At 43.2% G+C, this 21,312-nt stretch overlaps 1 protein-coding gene across 1 annotated transcript in view; it reads left to right on the top strand.

Moving 5' to 3' along the window:
• LOC132836905 (uncharacterized) overlaps positions 1-8,703 on the top strand; it is a 37,300-nt gene extending 28,597 nt beyond the window's left edge. Inside the window, exons 12-13 of the mRNA XM_060856472.1 lie at positions 4,414-4,469; positions 8,590-8,703. Of these exons, the coding sequence (XP_060712455.1) occupies positions 4,414-4,469; positions 8,590-8,703 (170 nt within the window). The remainder of the gene's footprint in view (positions 1-4,413; positions 4,470-8,589) is intronic.
• The last annotated feature ends 12,609 nt before the right edge of the window (positions 8,704-21,312 follow it).

The following is a 21,312-nucleotide window of genomic DNA, read 5'->3' as shown; positions in this document are numbered from 1 at the left end:
GGAACCACCTCACAGGATAAATCCTCTCATTTTCCCGCAGGGTCGTGAGGACACCACATGCTGACCACTGCCAGATGGAGGTCTGGTCAAATGTGTTTTCCTTGGCAAATTTTACATGAGGGCCAGTAATATGAAATGTTTCAACCACTTGAAGTGTTCTATGGCACTGAGGCCAGACCCATCCTTAGCAACACTGGAGACAGGTAGAACCTCAGTACACACTGTCACTGAGTGTTTGCTTCCTAAGTGTTGACACACAGCTTCATGCCTCTGCATGCAGCAGCCATCAGGATGAAGGTGGTGTTGGGTATGACCACCCCCATCCAGAACTTTATAAATGTTGTCCCTGCAGACACAATGCATCTTACCTCCAAATCAAGTCGAAAATGGCTTGGGTGACAGAGGCACAGGCTCGCAGAGTGGACCAAACCTGCACTTTGTACAGCAACACTGAGAGTACTTCACACCTGATAATCAAGCTTTTACCCAAAATGGAGAGGGAGCAGTGCTCCCATCTGCCTAGTTTCTGCCTCACCTTGACAAGATGCTCTTTCCAAGTTCTGGTGCAAGCCATGGCTCCCTCTGAGTCATGTAACCAGCTCGTAGAGTAATCTAATCCGATTGCAGATTCCACCCCCCCCCCGCCCCCCAAAACACATTTTGTAGAGCCTGACCCACCTGGATGTTTAAGACCTTTTGTCCAGAGTGATGAGACAGGTGTCCATCCCTCTATCCTACAGGTAGGCAATCGTAACCCTGAGTAGTGGGAGGCTTTCAGAAATCACCCTGTCCAATGCAGCACAGGTTTGGTCAGGGTGATTCATTCATTCACGAGCAGACCTGATCCGGTTGGTAACGATCTTATATTTGACTTTATAATCTGCCTTCAGCAATGACGTTGATGGTCAATTTGTAATTTCTTTCTGCTTGTAGAAGAGGGGGATGATATCTTTCCAAAACTGGATTTGTACATGCTACCTCCCAGAAGCATATACATCCAGCAGGTCCTGGCCAATCAAGTCCCACAGAGGTGAATATAACTCGGCCAGAAAGCAGTCACTTTTGGGAGTTTATTCTTTTCAAAGCACTCGAGGGCCTTAACTCATTCAGAGGGAACGGCTGTTCCAGCCTCTTCCACATGCTGTCATCGAAGACCTCAGTGATAGAGGACGGGAATGACGAGGAGGCCGAGCTATCTTTGGGCTTCGTGTCATACAGCCTGACATAAAAATGATTGCTGATCATCAGGATGTCAGACTGAGATGACATTTCTGAACCATCTTCTTCCTTCAGGCTGCTAATCACAGTTCTCTCCCTGTGTACCTTCTGGATGAAGAAAAGCGAGCATGTTTCATCCTGCTCCACAGTGCAGATCCTGGACTAGAAAATTATCTTGAAGACCTTTGAGGCAAAAAACCATGCTTGCTGGCATTTCGCCTCTTAGAGATCCCCATTACCCCATTGCCTGCAGCAGGAGTAGTTTCTTCATGCTTTGTCTGGAATTTGGACAGTTATCCCTGTCTTTCTTTCTCACCCTCTGAATACCTTTGAGGTTAAAGAAGCTGTTGATAATCTACTTGAATGTTTCCCACCAATCGGCTAGAGACTCAAAGAGGGGCTTCATGGTTCTCCAGCCTATATAATCCCTTTGCAGCTTCTCAGTGTTTTCTGGGGTAAAGAGTTTTGCGTTCAGCATCTATTTTCCCTTGCTGGCCTGTTGGTTGTACTGTACATCACAGTTGGTCAGCACAAGGCAATGGTCAGAGAAGAATACAGCCTTGACGTTGATGGATCTGACAGAGAATGTGGGGGATTGACTCATCCATGCTGCACTTCATCTGCATGGGTGCAGAAGATGTTACGCGGCTTGGCAATCGCTAATCTGATTTGGTGTCCAGTTGCTGTCAGTCCCCTGGATTGAAGTCTCCAGCCAGAATGTTGTCAGCAACAGTTCCTTATGGCTGGAGATTGAGTTTCACTGGGCCACTCACAACTTCCAGATTGGGTGGTGATTCTCTCCTTCTCCCCTCAGGTGCTGTGCCTCATTTGTTTGGTTAATGGCTATTCCTCTGCATGACTTTATCAGGGGAGGTGATGTGTCCATCATCCAGCTGCCTCTTTCTGTTTTGCTGTTGGCCTGACATGTTTTCCTTTTTCCAGTTGTTTCCCATCGGTATACGTTCCCCTGTCTCCTTCATTTCCTCCTCCTCCATTGACTCCATTTGTTCAGGTGGACATTGAATCAGTTGTTGTGCTGTCACTCTGGCAACCACAATCCATCGATGATCTCGAGGTCTTGTGGTGATTAAAGTTCTCAGTTCAGATTTATCCTTAGAGAACCACCTTTTGGATCAACTACAAGTATGTAACATTCGGTCAAAGTCAATTGTGTACCTCCATTAACCTGACTGTGCTCTTGACACTCTGGCCTGACACATGGTTATTTGCAGTGGTCGTAGCTTTGGCTCTGCTGCGCTGGCGTGATGATGCACCATTTGCACCTCATTTCAAGCAACAATCCTTCAATGTCCAATCAGAATCAGGCGATCATCTTAAAACCCTCTGATGACTTGCAACTCTTAAACTTGGTCAGAGCCAAAGGGCCAAGAAGTGAAAGCTCTGGATACTAGTTCCCCATTACTGGCTGTCCTGACATGTGTCTCTAGTTCTGTTTTGTTCACTGAAGTTTTTCTTATGTTGTCAGTCTTATTTTCTGAACTCAAAAATAGCAACAGTCCACACTTCACAACTGCTTGACCATGACAAGAGGCTACACTACATTGGACATCCGGTGGAAAACTAGCTACCAGGATACATGAACATCAACTAGCCACAAAACGACATGACCCTCTCTCACGAGTAAGGACATCACTTCGACTGGAACAATACATCCATCCTAGGACAAGCCAAACAGAGACATGCATGCGAATTCCTAGAAGCATGGCATTCCAACTGGAACTCGAGCAATGAACACATTGACTTGAATCCCATTTCCCACCCCCTGAGAAAAAGAACAGGAAATGACATCACCAATCTGAGGAAACCCAAACATACATTGAAAGCAGGAAACACCAGCAGTGCTTCATCTAGAGGCTCACTGAAGATGTTACCCAGGATGGTGACGAAATGTCTGAAAATGAACCTTCCAGCTCAGTGAGCAAACCTACATACAGAACTTCAACTTAAGCTATAAATCTTCTCAAAACTCACGAATCCATCTGTCACTCCACAAAAGGTCTTCATGCCTGAAGCAAGTTAGCTAAAGTATTTGGAGAAAGATGGGCAAGCTTATTTAGTTTTGTGAACAAAACCAAGTCACATTAATAAGAATTGCATCTTGCTTCCACACTGAAGCAAGTGAACTGCTAAAAGAGGCAGAAAATACATGCAGCTCACAACAACAGTAGGGAGCTTGCATACATTGGTCTGTTGCATACTTCAAGTCAGAACTAATCCATTTTAAAATATAGCTCTGTCCTTGTGGAAAAACCTTCAATCTCAGCATTTTCACACTTGTAAACCTTGCGTCATAAAACCAGACTTAATTTTTGACCAGGAACACCAGTGCTCACAAAGGGTTTTATAACTAATCACTGTTAAACAGAAATTAATTGAATTCTTCATTTGTTGAATCAGGTCAAAACAAATGCAAGTGTACAATATTGCTCTGGCATCAGAATTTATGTGGCTTGAATCGTTGTTGTCCTTGTGCTCTGCTGTGACTTCCTGTTGAGATTTTTCAGCCCATTTATTAGTGACTAAGACAAGGCTGAAGTATTTGCAATTGTCTTCAGCTGAAAATACTGAGCAGATGATTCATCTTTCTGTCCTCTTCAGTATGTGTTGTCATGGATGCAACCCGTGTGATATCAAAAAATTGCTGAAGATACTGCATACAAAAAGGCTATGTGTCCTGACCCATCATGTGTGCAACAATGAAAACCTTGGTGCCAGAACGAGGCAGGGTTTGAGTTAATATTTCCAATACAATTATGCACCTTTGACGATCTGACAATGTAGAAAGTTGTTCAACCTTGCAAAAGACAGGGCAGTCCATTGTGACCGTTTACATCAATATCTCAACTACTTTGAATAGTAGGTGCTTGCAAAGACTATTACCTGCAAGTTCCTGTCAAATCACACACTACTCTGACTTTCAGTTCCTCAATACTTCATTTATAACTGGATTATAAACCTGTATACCTGCGTGACATAGACTGCAGCGTTCAAGAAGGTAGCTAACCACCAGTTGCTCAGTGGCAATTAGGGGTGGGCAATAAATATTTGGCCTGAAGTATTTGTCACACTTAATATATGATTAATTTGAAAGATGAACAATGAAGCATGTTTTTGGTGAAGATGAGTTTAGTTTTGAATGCATGCATCACTGAAGCATTTTCAAACATTTTACAGGAAGTGCCACAGTCAGCATTGTAAACAGCACTATTAAGATCTTCAGGGAATTGGGGGTAAGTGAAATTAATGTCGACCTTATTCAGAAAATAACTGAGTCATGATCCCGTGCCCCTCCTGAGCTAAAAGTTGTGTGCTTTGGCATTGCAATTTGCACAGTGCTCGTATGTTATGGAGGGAAATTGACCTGCAGATTCTTTCTTGTCGCCGTGCAGTGATATGTGACCATAGTGCAGGTTAATATTTTGGGTAATTTTGCACTGATCCACAGGGTGGTTAACCAGCCAATACTAAGCCTACCAATATCCTGTGCTAAATGTTAATGCACAATTCTTTGTCAAATGGCTAAGGTACTGAGGAACATCTTTTGATATACACCATGTCCGGGAGGATTCATACTCTTACAACTCAGGAAAAAGAAGCAGTTGCAATATTCATTAAGAAACTCATTGAGATCTTTGCTGGGTAATTTGGAAAGATTAAAATTCCTGAAGAAGGGCTTATGCCCGAAACGTCGATTCTCCTGTTCCTTGGATGCTGCCTGACCTGCTGCGCTTTTCCAGCAGCACATTTTCAGCAAAGATTAAAGTTGTCTACTTTGAGGATCTGAGGCATGTACCATTTGTCACAAGTTATTGTTCATAGAGTCACAGAGATGTACATCACAGAAACAGACCCTTTGGTCCAATTCGTCTATGGCGACCCAATCTACTCCCACCTGCCAGCACCTGGCCTATATCCCTCCAAATCCTTCCTATTCATATACCCATCCAAATGCCTTTTAAATGTTGCAATTGTACCAATCTTCACCGCTTGCTCTGGCAGCTCATTCCATACACCTGTCACACTCTGCGTGAAAAAGTTGCCCCTTAAGTTTCTTTTATATCTTTCCCCTCTCACCCTAAACCTTTGCTGTCCAATTCTGGACCCCCCCACCCCAGGGAAAAGACTTTGTCTATTTATCCTATCCATGCCCTCATGATTTTGTAAACCTCTGTAAGATCACCCCTCAGCCTCTGATGCTTCAGGGAAAACAGTCCCAGCCTATTCAACCTCTCCCATCGCTCAAATCCTCCAACCCTGGCAGCATCCTTGTAAATCTTTGCTGAACCCTTTCATGTTGAACAGCATCTTTCCGACAGGAAGGAGACCGGAATTGCACGCAATATACTAACATTGGCCTTACAAATGTCCTGTACAGCTGCAGCATGACCTCCCAACTCCTGTACTCAATGCTCTGGCCAGTAAAGTAAAGCATATCAAACGCTATGATATGGAGCTATGAACCTGCACTCCAAAGTCTCTTTGTTCAGCAACACTCCCTAGGACCTTTAGCATTAAATGTATAAGTCCTGTTAAGATTTGCTTTCCCAAAATGCAGCACCTCACATTCATCTAAATTAAACTCCATCTGTCACTTCTCAGCCCATTGGCCTGTCTGATCAAGATCCCATTGTAAATATTTAGTCAATGCAAATTAAAGTAAGTATCACACGTCATGGAATATTTTAAAGGGTAATGATCATTCTTTGTGCACACTTCGTGCTGAATGTGCCAGCTAAGTCAGCTGAAAATGCGCCACCTTATTGCATTGTAGAAATATGTAGAAAACTGCAGATTACAGGATGCATCATTTTGGGAATTTGACAGGCACAATTATAGAATCATAGAGCTGTACTGCATGGAAACAGACCCTTCAGGTTCAGCTCATCCATGCTGACCAGATATCCTAAATAAATTTAATCCTATTTGCCAGCTTTTGGCCCATATCCCTCTAAACCTTTCTTATTCATATATCCATTCGGCTACCTTTTAAATGTTGTAATTGTACCAACCTCCACCATGTCATTTGGCAACTCATTCCATTCACACACCACCCTCTGCGTGAAAACGTTGCCCCTTAGGTGAACTTTCCCCCCTCACTTTAAATCTATGCCCTCCAGTTTTGGACTTCCCCACCCTGGGAAAAAGTCCTTGTCGATTTACTCTATCCGTGCCCCTCGTGATTTTACAAACCTCTCTAAGGTCACCCCTCATTCTCTGATGCTGCCTCAATCTATTCAGCTTCACCCTAGAGCTCAAATCCTCCAACCCTGGCAACGTTAATGTAAATTTTTCTGAACCCTTTAAAGTTTCACAACGTCCTACCGATAACAGGACAACCTGAATTGCACGCAACATTCCAAATCAATGTCTAGTACAGCTGCAGTATGAACTCCCAACTCCTATACTCAGTGCACTGACCAACAAAGGCAAACATACCAAATGCCTTCTTCATTATTCCATCTACCTGCAACTCCAATTTCAAGTAATTATCAACCTGCACTCTAAGATATCCTTGTTCAGCAACACTGTCCAGGACCTTACCTTTCAGTGTATAAGTTCTCCCCTGATTTGCCTTCCAAAATGCAGCAGCTCCCATTTATCTGAATTAAACTCTATCTTCCACTCCTTGGCCCGATGGCCCATCTGATCAAGACCCATTGCATTCTGAGGTAACCTTCTTTGCTGTCCACTACATCTCCAATTTTGGTATCATCTGCAAACTTAACAAACGTACCTCCCATGTTCACATCCAAATCATTTATGTACATGACAAAAAGCAGTGGACCCAGCACCGATCCTTATAGCACACTGTTGATCACAGGCCTCCAATCTGAAAAGCAACCTTCCACCACCACACTCTGTCTTCAACCTTTGAGCTAGTTCTATATCCAAATATCTAGTTCTCCTGTTGGTTCGTGTGATCTAACCTTGCTAACCAGTCCAACATGAAGAACCTTGTCGAATGCCTGACTGAAGTCCATATAGATCACGTCCATTGCACTATCCTCATGAATCCTCTTTGATACTACTTCAAAAAACTCAAGTTCATGAGACATGATTTCCTATGCACAGAGCCATCTTGACCATCCGTGTGTACAACTTTAGGGGATTGATTAGCTCAGTTGGACAGCTGTTTTGCAAAGCAGAGTGATGAGAATAACGTGGGTTCAATTCTTGCATCCGCTAAGATTAACATGAAGATGTCTCCTCCTGAACCCCTCCCCTTGCCTGAGGCATGCTAACTCTCTAAGTAATCCACCAGCACTCATCTTGTGCTGTCTCTCTGTTTCATGAGAGAGCAGCCTTGTGGTCTGGTGGGATTACAGCAACTTTTGTCCATGAGAGCTCGGAGCAGAAAGGAGGACACGATTCAGCCCCTTAACCTTGCTCCACCGTTTGATATGATCATAACCGATCTCATGTCCCTTTCAAGCCCATTTTGCTGAGTCCTCTTCATAACCATTCAACCCATTATAGATTAAAAACTTGTCTATCTTATTCTTAAATTTACTCAGTGTCCTAGCATCCACTGCACTCTGGGGTAATGAATTCTACAGATTCATGATCCTTTGAGAGAAATAATTCCTTGTCATCTGTCTTAAATCTGCAACCCCTTATCCTTGGACTGTGACCACTAGTTATAGATTGCCCCATGGGAGGAACCATCGTTTGTACGTTTCCCTGTCAATAACCTTTTGCATCTTAGATCTGAATTAGACCTCCTCTCACATCTTCAGAATTTGAGAGGATATGTCTAAACTTCTCAATCCCTCTTTATAAGATAAGCATGACATCTCTGGAATCAATCTAGAGGCATTTCAGAGATAATTCACTAATGTAATTACATCCCTCCTCAGGTAAGCGGACTAAATTTTTTTGCAGTATTCCAGGTGCAGTTTAGCAAATGCCTTGTACAGTTGCAGCAACACCTCCCTGCTTTTATACTCTATTTCTTTTGCAATAAATGCTAAAATTCCATTTACCTTCCATGTTACTTGCTGTAACTGCTTGCCATGTTTCTGCATTTGATGCATGAGGACACCCAAGTCCCTCTGCACCAAAGCATTCTGAATTTTTTCTCCATTTAATAAATAAGGTGCCTTTATATTATTCTGACCAAAATGGATAACCTTGCAATTATCCATGTTAATGTTTGATTTACCAAATTTTGTCCTACTCTCTCAACCGATCCAAATCCTTAACCTTTAATTGTAAAATTAAATGTTGCAGCTTTTTCAAAATTGGTTTTATTAACATTTTTAGTGCATAACAATTCTTGACAAACAATGAAGTATGTTTGCGAATAGCTGCTGAAGAAGCAGTTAACAAAACCATTTCCTTCACTTCTAGGTTTTCAAAGAGGAGCCAGGAACAAAGGGACCCTTACTGAAACTCAGCAACACTTTCCAGCAACCTGATAATTTACTGAAGCTCCAGCAGTACATTCAACAATTCTGTGCTTAAAAGTAAAAGAAAAAATATTGGTAAACAATTCTTCATTACATGTGACTGAACCAGCTGAGAGACTGTATTGAGATTTTTTTGCAGTGACCCATAACTACTTTGGTCATCACCTGGAGAAAAGGCCCCCCAGCTTATCTCGGATTAAACATTTCCATGCAGTCCTGCTCTGGACTGCTCCCAACTTCCTGATGTGTGGAAAGCGAAGTTCAAAACTACATTACTTTTCACCCCACGTCCTGAATGGTTGAAAATCCAAAGACATTTTTCAAAATAACTTTTCATGGGATGTGGCTGTCACTGGCTAGGCCACCATTTATTACCTATCTCAAATGGATCGTAAGAAGGTGGCTTTCAGCTGTCCTCTTGAGTTGGTGCAGTGCTTGTGGTCAAGGCACACCCACAGAAGAAACTGGAATCATGATTGTGAGTAAAACCCTTGAATTATCTTGCCATGAGAAAAGTCTTGCAAGTTGTGTGTCAAATGGGCAGAATTGTATTTCAGCTTGAATGGAAAAAAAATACAGTTCTATAAATAGTTTTATTGAAAAAATGTTTTGAAATTTTTACAGAAATGTAAAAAAATTACCATAAAACAATGCAACAATCTTAAAATATAACAACAATAGTAGTAAACATACTACTACTCTACACCATAAACAGTCTAGGAGAAAAATAACTCTACACAAACTGCAACTCAATAAATAACAAACTCAAAACAAAAAGAAACTTAATTAAACTGAGTTGAACCAAGCCAAATTACATTAAGTGACAGCACTCAGTGCAATCCCACCAAAGCTCCCCATCACAGGGAGCATCAGTTGACATACCCATATTTGTTCAGAATTCTTGTTCCCAGGGGCTGCCGGGCTGCCATGCACAGCCCTCATGGCTACACAATGGCCCTAACCAATATAGCAGATAAGTTTGCGTCTATGTGGTTTGAAAAGGGCCACCACGTACTGTAAAAATATTCTGTTTTCTGGTGCACCATACTTGTAAGGAAATGCTCTATAACTAAACGACATCATCCAGAGAGTCCTGGAGGAATTTTGGATACTCAGCTCATCCGAATGTCCTTCCTCGCACAAATGAAAGAATACTAAACAATTTCTTCCCATGCGCGTTCAAACAGGGGAGATTCGGCCGACCCAAGAGGAGTGACACTGGATCTACTTTGACTTCTGTTCCCAAGACCCTTCAAAACATTCATTAAAGCGCTCCAATACCTATGAAGCTTGTGGTATGACCACAGACAATGACTAAGAGTAACAAACTCTATTTTACATTTGTGGCACATGGGGAACGCTCCTGCCTTAAATTTTGCAAATTGCTCCAGTGCCAAATAAACACTGTGGAGTACCTTCAACTGTATAGCTTGTGTCCGATTGCAAATCGAAATCTTCCTTGCGTTCTCCCAAATATCTTTCGACTTCTCTGGTGAGATCTCCACAACCAATTTCTGAGCTCGATGTCCGACGAGACACTACCTCCACATAAATGATAGAGGGTGCTGAGCGAGAGTACCTGTAGACCAAAGTGCACTCCTCTCCATATCTGACTTAGAGGGACTAACCATAAATGTAGTCTTTTTCAGTATAAAGTCCCGAATCTGAAAGTAACCAAAGAGGTCCCTCCCAGATAGCTCATATTTTGGCTCAGCTGCTTGAAAGCCATCATGACCTCCCCATCAAATAAGTCTCCCAAGCAGGAAACTCCTCAACTCCCAGAACCTAAAGCTGGAATCCATCGACCTTGGCCGGAATCCTACCAATCCTGCTTTGGGAGGAAAAGGGGAAGTTTTTTTGTCAATTGCCCTCACTTTGTTCCACTGTTCTCCATGCTTTAACTGTGTTAAGGACAAGCGGATTTCTGCAATGGTGCACAACAGTCCGCATCTTGTCCATGAACAACAGATTAACTATGGGACATTTTGCCTGGGAGGCCTCAATGTCCAGCCAAATTGATTGCGGATCCTGGCAAGTCCAATCAGCCACATAGGATAGCAGGGAATTTAGTTGTATTTCTTAAAGTCTGGAAAATCCCCCCCGCCAAATCCCCTGCAGAAGCTGCAATTTGGCAAACTTAATAAGAGGCCGCCTGTGACGCCAGATAAAAGAGCTGAGCCAACTGTTAAGCCTCTTGTAGCGCCTGCCTGGGCAGCATCAAAGGGAGCATTCGCTTGGGATATAATAAAGGAGGAAGAACATTGGTTTTAACCTGAGCGATTCTACCCAACGAAGATATTGGAAGATCCTCCCAGTGCCAAAGGCCCTGTCTTATTTTCTCTTGCAACTGCACAAAGTTACCTTTATAAAATTGATTGAAGGCTGGGGTGGTAAAAATGCTTAAATATAAGAAGCCTTCCTGTGACCATCTGAAAGGCAATCTGATCAGGTACTCGAATAAAACCCCAACAGGCATGGCTTCCAATTTCTTAAAATTGATTTTATACCCCAAGAAAGAACCAAATAAATTCATCACTTAGATTAAATGGGGCACAGATAGCGTTGGCTTAGGTAGAAAGAGAAGAACATCATCCACGTAAAGGGTGATCTTATGCCTTCCTGATCCTATCTCTCGGGCAGTTATATTGGGGTCCCTCCGGATGGCCTCCACCTACGGCTCAATCACCAATCTAAATAGCAACGGGCTGCCTCTGCCAATGCTAAAGTTGTCAGATCTTATACCATTAGTGAGAACTGCAATTTAGGTTCACAATATAACACTGCCACCCAGCTGGCAAAGACCTTCTAAGGTCACACCATTCCAGGACGTAAGAGGTATAGCCACTCCACCTGGTCAAATGCTTTCTCTGCATCCAGGGAGACTACCAAGCCCGGAATTGAACCTTGCTGGCACACCTGAATCATGTTTAGCACTCCTCTAATGTTATTAGAGGACCTGCGACCCCGAATAAAACCTGTCTGGTCCTCCTTTGCAGTGAAGGGCAAGACCTACTCCAGCCTCAACATCAGCATTTTCAACTAAGTTTTAAAGTCCACATTTAATAACGATATGGGCCTATACGAAATGTAATCCTCTGAGGCTTTCCTTTTCTTGAATTTGAGAGATATTTGCTTCTCTCAGGATGGGAGGCAGTCCTGACTACACGAATAATTGTCAACATTGCCTGTGCACACCTTATAAAACTCTCTGAAATCCATCTCGGTGGGCGTTTTATCACTCTGGAGCTGCCTCACTGCCTCCCGTATCTCTTGGATTGTCAAAGGGGCATTCAAAAGAAATGTCTGCTCTGAACTTAGACCTGGGAGGTCCAAGATCTTAAAAAAGTACTCCACCTTTGCTAATCTATCCTCACAGCCCTCCGAATGGTGCAACTCAGAGTAAAACTTCCTGAATGCTGCATTAATCTTTTTGGGATTGCAAGTGATAGCAGCACACACTCTAATAGATGTGATAGATTGGGGGACACTCTTCTTTCTGGCCAAATTCGCCAAATATCTACCCGGTTTATCACCAAACTTGAATAACCTCTGCTTCACAAAGGAAATCTCCCTCTTTGCTGTCTGGGTGAGTGCAGCATTCAGAGCAGCTAGGAGAGCTGTAATCCGCTGCAACTCAGTGACAGCTGGTCTGTCAAAATATGCTATCTCAGCTGCCTTCAGCCAAGGCTTGAGCATACACTGCTGCTGTTGCTTCTGCTGCTTCGGAGTCAGCGCGTAAGAAATAGCTAAACCCTTGCATAGGCCCAGACAATCTCCCAGAGCACTGACTGATTACTAGCTGTACCCCGAATTACTGTTCCAGAAAATTTTAAATTCCCACGAAAAATACTGAATGAACTTGCTATTTTTCAGGAGGAAAGGATCCATGCCTCCATGCACACTGCCGCATGATCAGAAATGGCCATGTTCCCACCTCTGCAGGACAGCACAGAGTTCAAAAAGGCTGATGGGCAAAAAACACGTCAATCTTAATATAGCACTTAACGTGGATTAGAAAAAAGGTGAACTCCTTACCCTCATGGGGAAGACATCTCCACACATCCACCAACCCCAGCTCCCTTTTCAGGTCCACCAGCTGCATGGATTGCAGGGATATATCCGTGAGACCTCTAAGCATCCTATCCACCTCGGTTGATAAGTCGGTTAAAGGCTCCCCCTATAATTGTGTGATGCATCCTAAGGGCTCTCAACCTGGAGAGTGCATCCATTAGGAATTTGAGAGGGTGTGCCTGGGGCAACATATAATCAAGATCCCATATACCTCTCCATGCATTGAAGCTTTGAGGATCAGAAACCACCCACATTCATCCTTAATTTGGTCTAACAACTGAAATGGTGGATTCTTCTGAATGAGTACAGCCAAACCCTCCCTGCTGTCACTTTAAGTGCTCCTTAACAGTTCGATGAGTTTCTTGGAGCAAAGCTATATCAGCCCTTTCCTTTCTGAGGCTTGAAAGTATCTTTTCTTAATTGGTGAATGACTCCCCTTCACTTTCAAGGTGCACCACTTAAACAAGTGGTTAGCCATAGCCATCTGAAGCCCATTAACACCCCCCACCCACCCCAGGAGGAAGAACCCCATTTATAGTGCACTGAGTGAAAACAGTCAGTTCATATATACTTGAAAATACAACTCAAGAAACTACCAGATCAAAACTTCTAATAACTACTTATACAATGAACTAACATATAACACAAATAAAAGGAGACTTTCCCCCTTGTTCACAGGGGTTGCTCATACTACCCAATTACCTCTCCATGGTTCCTTCTAGCTGAAGCCACGTCCCAAACCCAGGCAAAACAAAGTATGTAAAAGTCACACTTATCTTTTAGTTTAGATTAGATTACTTAGTGTGGAAACAGGCCCCTCGGCCTAACAAGTCCATACCGACCCGCCGAAGCACAACCCACCCAGACCCATTCATTCCCCTACATTTACCCATTCACCTAACACTTCAACCCATCCCGTCCATACTTTGACCCATCCTGTCCTCAAAAAAAAGAGAAAAATAAGAGAATGACAGAAGAACAAGGGATAATGGGAAGGGAGAAAAAGGGAGAGGAGAGAGAAAGGGGAAAAACAAGGAAGACCCCTACATATTAAAAAGATAAAACTAGGTAAACCAGGAAACTTTCGGAAAAAAACAAAGTGAACATGATTGTCCATATTATTTGAAGCAGCCAGTGTATTGTAACTTGTCCAGGAAGTCCTTTGCCTTTTCCAATGAGTTCAAAATTAAACACGGACCCTCGTGGCTGAAATGTAATATTGCCGGACATCTTGCAGAGTACTGAATGTTAAAGTCCTTCAGCCTCCATTTTACCTCATCAAAGGCTTTCCTCTTATGGATCACAGCCGCAGAAAAATCTTGAAAGAACATAATCCTTTATATATCAGAGCCTGTGGATCCTTCCCCATGCTCTAGCAGCTTCCAGCACCATTTGCTTGTCTTGATAATGCTGGATTGCACTAGGACCAGGCAAGGGCATTGGTCTGACCAGGGCCTGCGCATTGCAACCCGGTGGGCCCGCTCGACCCGCACCCAGTCCGTCCCAACTTGCAGCCTCAAAACCTGTGGGGGCCATTGCTCCAAGAAGCTGATCAGCTGGCCTCCCTCTTCCTGCTCCGGCAGCTCGATCAGGCAGAGATTCTCTGACAGCCTCGATTTTCAAGGTCTACGACCTGTTCAACTAAGGCTGTACCTGCCATTATAGGGCCTGGACCCGGCCCTCTGAAGATTCCACAGTGGTTTTGGAAGACGCAGCTCACTGCTCCACCTCCACGCCGAGATGCTGTTTCTCCTGATCATGCTTTTGTAGCATGGTCGAGGTCAGTTCCTGCCTGGTCTGAGTCTTCTCCATCACTGAAACAATCTTCTCTGAGTTTTCCAAACTCCGAGGCTGTGCTCCACAGGTAAATCCACAGGAGTGTTCATGGAGGCCGCGGATGTGACTGGTACTGCAGGAGTGTGCCCTACTTATTGCAATCCTCGCAGTTCTTTTCTCTTAGTCATTTTTCTTTTTTAAAAAAAAGCACTGAAACTAATTAATAACAGTTCTAGCTGTCTAAAACCAGTGGCTTACACCACAGCTGGCTAAAAAGGGAGGGATTTCTGAGCAGAGCCTCGGAGGGCTGACCGACTGGATCACCGCCATCTTGGATCTCAAATACAACTCTTTAATTTCACTGGTAGTTGTTCCCTTTCCCTAATGTTACTGTAATACAGAAATAAAATGAGGTGATCAATATGTGAGTGAAAACAGTCTTCCATGTCTGTTCTTAATGGAATTATCAGTGTTGAAAGCTCAGCCATGGTGCTACTTGTTTCAAATCAAAATTAGAATTCTTGAGCTGTACCTAATGAATCTCACAGGGTAACGTTGTAGACTTTATTTGATAAGTAAAAGTAACTTTGTTTATCACACTCTTTCCCTCCTTATTTGCCCATTATTGCATCTCTTTCTGAAGAGAACCCAAACCTTGCACGCGTTCTCAGCACAAACTCAAATCCTGGAATGAAGTTGGGACTTTCTAGTCTTCGTGGTTCATATATCAACATCTGTGCAACCCTTCCTGATTAAATTTTGAACCATCTCGTGACAGAGTTTACTCCTATGTCACCATGGCATGGGTAGCATCTCTCTCTTTGGTAAAGACAGACACAAAGTATTCATGTAACAACTCAGCCATGCTCATTGCTTCCCTCTTTGCCATTTGAGATCTCTAATTAGCTGTAATTCTCCCTTTTTTTAAATTCACTCATGGGACACGGACATCGCTAGCTGGTGAGCCTTTTTTTCCATTCCTAGTTGCCCTTGAGAAGGTGGTGGTGGTGGTGATCTGCTTTCTTGAATTGTTGCTGATTTAGGTTGACCACAATACCCTTAGGGAATTTGATGCAGTGACGGTGAAGGAACAGCGATATATTTCCAACTCATGAAGGTGAGTGTCTTGGAGGGCAATATTCCCATGTTATCTGCTGCCTTTGACCTTCCAGGCAGAAGTGGTCATGGGTTTGGAAGGTGCTGTCAAAGGAACTTGGGTGATTTTCTATAATGCATCTTGAAAATTGTACACACTAATGCTATTGGGCCTTGGTCGTGGGAGCAGGAACAGCTTGTATATCGGGTACCAAACAGTGGACTGCTTTGTCCTGGATAATATCAAGCTTCTTGCATATTGTTGGGACTACCCATCCAGGCAAGTGAGAAGATTTTCGTTGTAACCCTAACTTTATCCTTGTAGATGATGGATAGGCTTTGAGGAGTCAGGAGATTGAGTCAACTGTTGCAGTAGTCTGGCCTCTGACCTGCTCTTATAGCCACTGTTTGTGGTGAGTTCAGTTGAGTTACTGGTCAATGATAGCTTCTAGGATGTTCATAGTCGGGGATTTAGAAATGGTAATACCACTAAATGTCAAGTGTCAATGGTCAGATTGGCTCTTGGAGGTGCCAAGAGGTGCCTTGCATTTCTGTGGCGCAAATGTTACTTATCACTTGTCAGCCCAGGCCTGAATGTTGTCCAGATCTTCATGTATTTGAACATGGACTTGATGAACATTGTGCAATCATCAGCAACATTCCCAATTCTGACCGTATTATAGAGGGAAGGTAAAGAATGATGAAGCAACTGAAGATGCTTTGACAGAGGACACTACTCTGAGGAACTTAATGCAGAGATGACTGATGTCCAACAACCACAACCATGTCCCTGTGTACCATTTGCCATATGCAGATTTGTAACTCTGTAAGCTTTAAAACTACACCGAGCAATGTAATTTTATTCTTTTTGTTTCTTTGCGCTAGGCAAATCAATTCTGTCCTTGAACACACTGCGATATTCTCTGTCTCTATCAATGCAGTGGTCCTTAAAAAAAACAGTGACCCCTCAACTTTGCTTCATGCCTTGTACCCAGGAACATTTCGCATGCAGCCTTGCTCTTGAGCAAGTTCTCTGTTCATATTTCAACACAAAATTTCCAATCTGTGCTTCTAATTCCAGTCTCATTTAGTGTACACCACACGTTCACATGGATGCACGTTAATTCTGACTTCAACTTTATTTTCTCCCTTACTCAGACTTCACCTATGAACCTGGCGTTCTCTTTGCTAGCTCTTGCTGTATCTCGAAGCATTTGTTGACGTTGTTAACTCTATTTGCATGCCCCTGCCAAATGAGTTTAAAGCCCTTCCAGTACTAGTAAAATGCCCCTCTCTGCCTTGGCTATCTTGTGTAATCTTTCTGGCTTGCAGGAGTACGAGCTTGTACAGAATCATTCCCAGAGATCCAGGAATATAAAACTCTCCCTTCTGCATCATTTTTTCAGCCACAAATACATTTATCTTAATCTCCTGTTTCTGCAATCCCTTGCGCATGTGTGAGGGATAATTGGCCATCAGTGCATTTGAGGCCCTGCTTGCTAACTTCTTATCCAGCTCCCTAAATTTTGAGTGCAAGAGTCATCTCACCACCTTTTATCTAATTCATTGGGATCAACACAGAATATGACCTCTGGCTGTGCAACCTTCCCCAGAAGAAATTCCTTGACACTGGCACCATGCAGGAATTGCATTGTCAGCTCCAAAACACCTATTATCTGAACAAATCACAGAGTCCGAGAGATGTACAGCATGGAAACTGTAGCTCCTCTCTTCTCCCTCCTGTCCTGCATGTGGTGTCAAAATGCAGCTGTGACTGCACTCCATGAAGGAACCTGCACCCTCATCAATTATGAAATTGAAAACTGATACATGCTCAGGACCTCGGTGACTATTTGCCTATTTCTCTTAGACTGCCTGAATGTACATAATTTTATTTACTCACTCAGTATCAAACTTTCAGTTAAATTTACATCCCTGACCCTACTGGGAATAATTCCAATAATTTCTTATAATGTGTTATGGACTAGACCAGATCCCTCAAAACAACTAGCCTGGACCCTAGTTGTTATAAGTAGGTACACAGTGGACATTCCAGGAGTGATGCAGCTGGCCTAACTATTTAGTTTTAAACAAAACAGAATTTATTTGCAAGATTACCAAATAAAACACAAACAGAAGAGAACCAAATATGAAATAACTTAACGTATTCGAAAACCCAACAGATTATCCCAACCTAATGATGCTGTTCCAAATTCCTGCAACAATTCCCATAAAATTCCTTTGGCAAAAAACTTAAAATCAAACACTGTCTCAGGAGAGATGTCAGAGAGAGGGAGCTGCTTCTTTGGGTCCAGCAGCTTCAAAACTGACTACTTGCTGAAACCAAACCAAACCAGAGAGTTGCTGAGCTGGGAGAATGGGCCACTCCACTTTAATTTTCCTGGAGTTTTTTTTAATAAACTTTAAAGCTTCCCCAAGTAGATCAACCCAGATATTTCGGAACCTGTGTCTTTGCGACCCTCATGAAAAATAAAACCAAGGACAACATAACCTTGTTAAAGGAGCAACATAATCACAAATAGCCCTGACTTTGACAAGCTCCTGTTTCTCAGTTCATCCCACCTTTCAAAAACATCACTTGTAATCACAAGCCAGCCAATAGTACACTTCACTGTGTGAAAGCCCTTGTTGATTTTTCATTTACTTCTATTGTTTCGTCACAACTTCTTTCAGCTGTGGGAGGAGAGGAGGCGGCCATAATGGATGCAGTGAGGGGGTGCGGGGGTGTCAGCCTTTACAGCCTGGTCTTCGCTGGGCCCCTCTGCCTCAAGGCCTGTGCTCCTGACTCTGTTTGCCAACACCACCCTGTCCTGCCCAATGTCCAGAGATAGGCTGTTTGACTCATGCATGAGGCACTGGCTGCTTTGGCATGGTGGGCACAGCCTGGTGTTTGTGCCCAGTTTGGGACCCAGTAGCTTCAGCAGAGGCTGCATTACTGAGATTAACCCAGTGCTGGCTCATGGCGGCCCTGACATTGATCAAAGTAAGATGTCGAAAAATGATGGCATGATTCCAGTGGAAATGGCGTTGGTGCACAACGTGGTTGGGCCCTGCGTTTCTGACTGATGTAGTAGTGTCCCGGCTGCGGCAGCATATGGATACTCTGGGATATTGTCAAAACAAAATCCAGATCAGTCCCCCAAGTCTGCCATCAGTCCTCACCACCAGTAAAACGAAGTCACAAAGGCCATCCCCTCACAGTCAACAAACACTCAGGTACCCATGCGTATGACTTCAAGCGCAATGGATAAAATGATGACAGTGCAAAGAGGGACAAAAAATTCAGGACTGAAGGTGTTTTATCTGAAAGCACGCAGTATACAAACAAAATCAGCTTGAGGCACAAATTGAAATTGGCAGGTATGATGTGGGAGGCATTATGGAGACCTGTATACTCAGGAGAATGGCAACCTTGTGCACTTCTCAATATTCTAGTACTCAAGTATATGTGACAATAAAATTTAAAATATTTTACTCTGGAGCTGTCAACTGGGAATTGTGGGATGAAGAATAGTTGAGGAAACAACTTGTAGTGGAAGGCCAAGAACAGACCAAGTGGGCTTCCATGTGTTTGTGAGGCTCAGCTGGAGGATAGTTGCAGGCTGATTACTGATTGAGATGATTCCAAAAGACAGCAACACAAGGAAGATTATATTTAACAAGATGGCAGGAGTTGGCTAGTTGTCAGTACCAGGGAATTAGTTCTGGCAAGTCTGAAAGAATCTCTGTATTGAAAGTTATTTTGAAGCCTTAGGAAAATATGATGTGGAGGTGCCAATGTTGGACCTGAGGGCACAGTCTTAGAGGAATGGTAAAACCTTTTGAATGGAGATGGGGAGAGACTTAAGGGGCAACCTTTTCACCCAAGATGTGCATGTGTGGAATGGGCTGCCAGAGGAAGTGGTAGAGGCTTGTCCGATTGCCAGCATTTAAAAGGTATCTGGATGGACATATGAATAGGAAGGGTTTGGAGGGATGGATATCTGGTTGGCATGGATGAGTTGGACCGAAGAATCTGTTGCATGCTGTACATCTCTATGACTCTATGATTGAATGGCAGAGCAGACCCGCTGGTCTGAATGGCCAAACTTCTGCTCCAATGTCTTAAGGTCTTAAAAAGCCTCAGAAATACAACCCTGCTTTCATCATCTCGTTCCTCAAAATATTTGCCAACATTGCATTTACCTTCCTAATTACCAATTCAACCTGCAAGTTTACCTGAAGAGAATCCTGGACTAGAACTACGGAGTCCCTTTGCACTTCAGACTAATAAGGCAATTCTACCCCCTTTGCCTACCTGCCTGTCTTTTGGACAGGGTACAGCATTATGGAGACGTGGCTGCAAGGTGACCAAGACTGGGATCCAAGATGTGTATCCTTAGATATTTGGCTCCCAGTCCTGTTCCCCTTGCAGCCACATCTCCATAATGCCTCCCACATCATACCTGCCAATTTCAATTTGCGCCCCAAGCTTATTTAGTTTGTATCCCACATGCATTCAGATAAAACACCTTCAGTCCTGAATTTATTGTCCCTCTTTGCACTGTCATCCTTTTATCCATTGCGCTTGAAGTCATACGCATGGAAGCAAACCCTTTGGTCCAACCTGTCCATGTTCCCAAACTAAACTGATCCTACCTGCCTTTGTCCACATCCTGACAATCCTTTCTTATTCATGAACTTATCCGGATGTCTTTTAAACATGGTGACTGTATCTGCATCCAGCACATTCATTGAATGTTCATTCTACACACGATTCACTGTGTTACAAAAGAAAGTTGCTCCTCGTCCTTTTTACATCTTTCTCTTCTCGTCTTAAAAACATATCTCCTAGTTTTGAACTTCCCCACTATTAGAGAAAAGACTTCTGTCATTCAACTTATCTGTGCCCTTTGTGATTTTATAACCTCAATAAAGTCACTGTTCAACCTCCTATGTTTCAGTGAAAAAGGTTCCAGCCCTTCCAGTCTATATTTCAAACCCTCTATTCCCATTCCTTCCGAGAACAGGGTGACTGGAACTGCACAGAGCACTCCAGAAGAGGCCTTACCAAGTTCCTGTCCAACCTCAACATGACATTCCAACCATATAGCTTTGATCATCTATTCTTTTGTATAACCAACACCATTCCATTTGCTGTCTTATTCACTTCCTGTACCTGCATACCAAGTTTGTGATTCATGTACAAGGCCATCCAGATCCTTCAGTTCCAGATATCCCACATCCCTGTGTTCCACCAATTTTTATAATTTCTCTCCAAGTAAAATGCCATTTTCTCTTCTTTCTAGCAACATGGGTAGTTGATATTTACCACCATTTAACTCCATCTGCAACCTTTTTGCCTTTTGGATAATTATATTCTTGATTTCATGTTGTGGTTCTGTTCGCTGAGCTGGGAATTTGTGTTGTAAAAGTTTCGCCGCCTGTCTAGGTGACATCCTCAGTGCTTGGGAGCCTCCTGTGAAGCGCTTCTGTGATGTTTCCTTCAGCATTTATAGTGGTTTGTCTCTGCAGCTTCCGGTTGTCAGTTCCAGCTGTCTGCTGCAGTGGCCGGTATATTGGGTCCAGGTCGATATGGGTCCAGGGGACGTAATCTTTTGAGAAGTACAGGGAAACCCTGTGAGAAGATGTGGACTGAAATGCCAAGATATTATTCAGCAGAAATTGGGATATGATAGAAATAAGCCTTTGGGAGAGAGAG

The sequence above is a fragment of the Hemiscyllium ocellatum genome, chromosome 48 (genome assembly GCF_020745735.1).
Source record: "Hemiscyllium ocellatum isolate sHemOce1 chromosome 48, sHemOce1.pat.X.cur, whole genome shotgun sequence".
In the NCBI taxonomy this organism is placed as follows: Eukaryota; Metazoa; Chordata; class Chondrichthyes; order Orectolobiformes; family Hemiscylliidae; genus Hemiscyllium; species Hemiscyllium ocellatum.
Note: the sequence above shows the minus strand (reverse complement) of the source record. Positions and strands in the feature narration are given on the sequence as shown.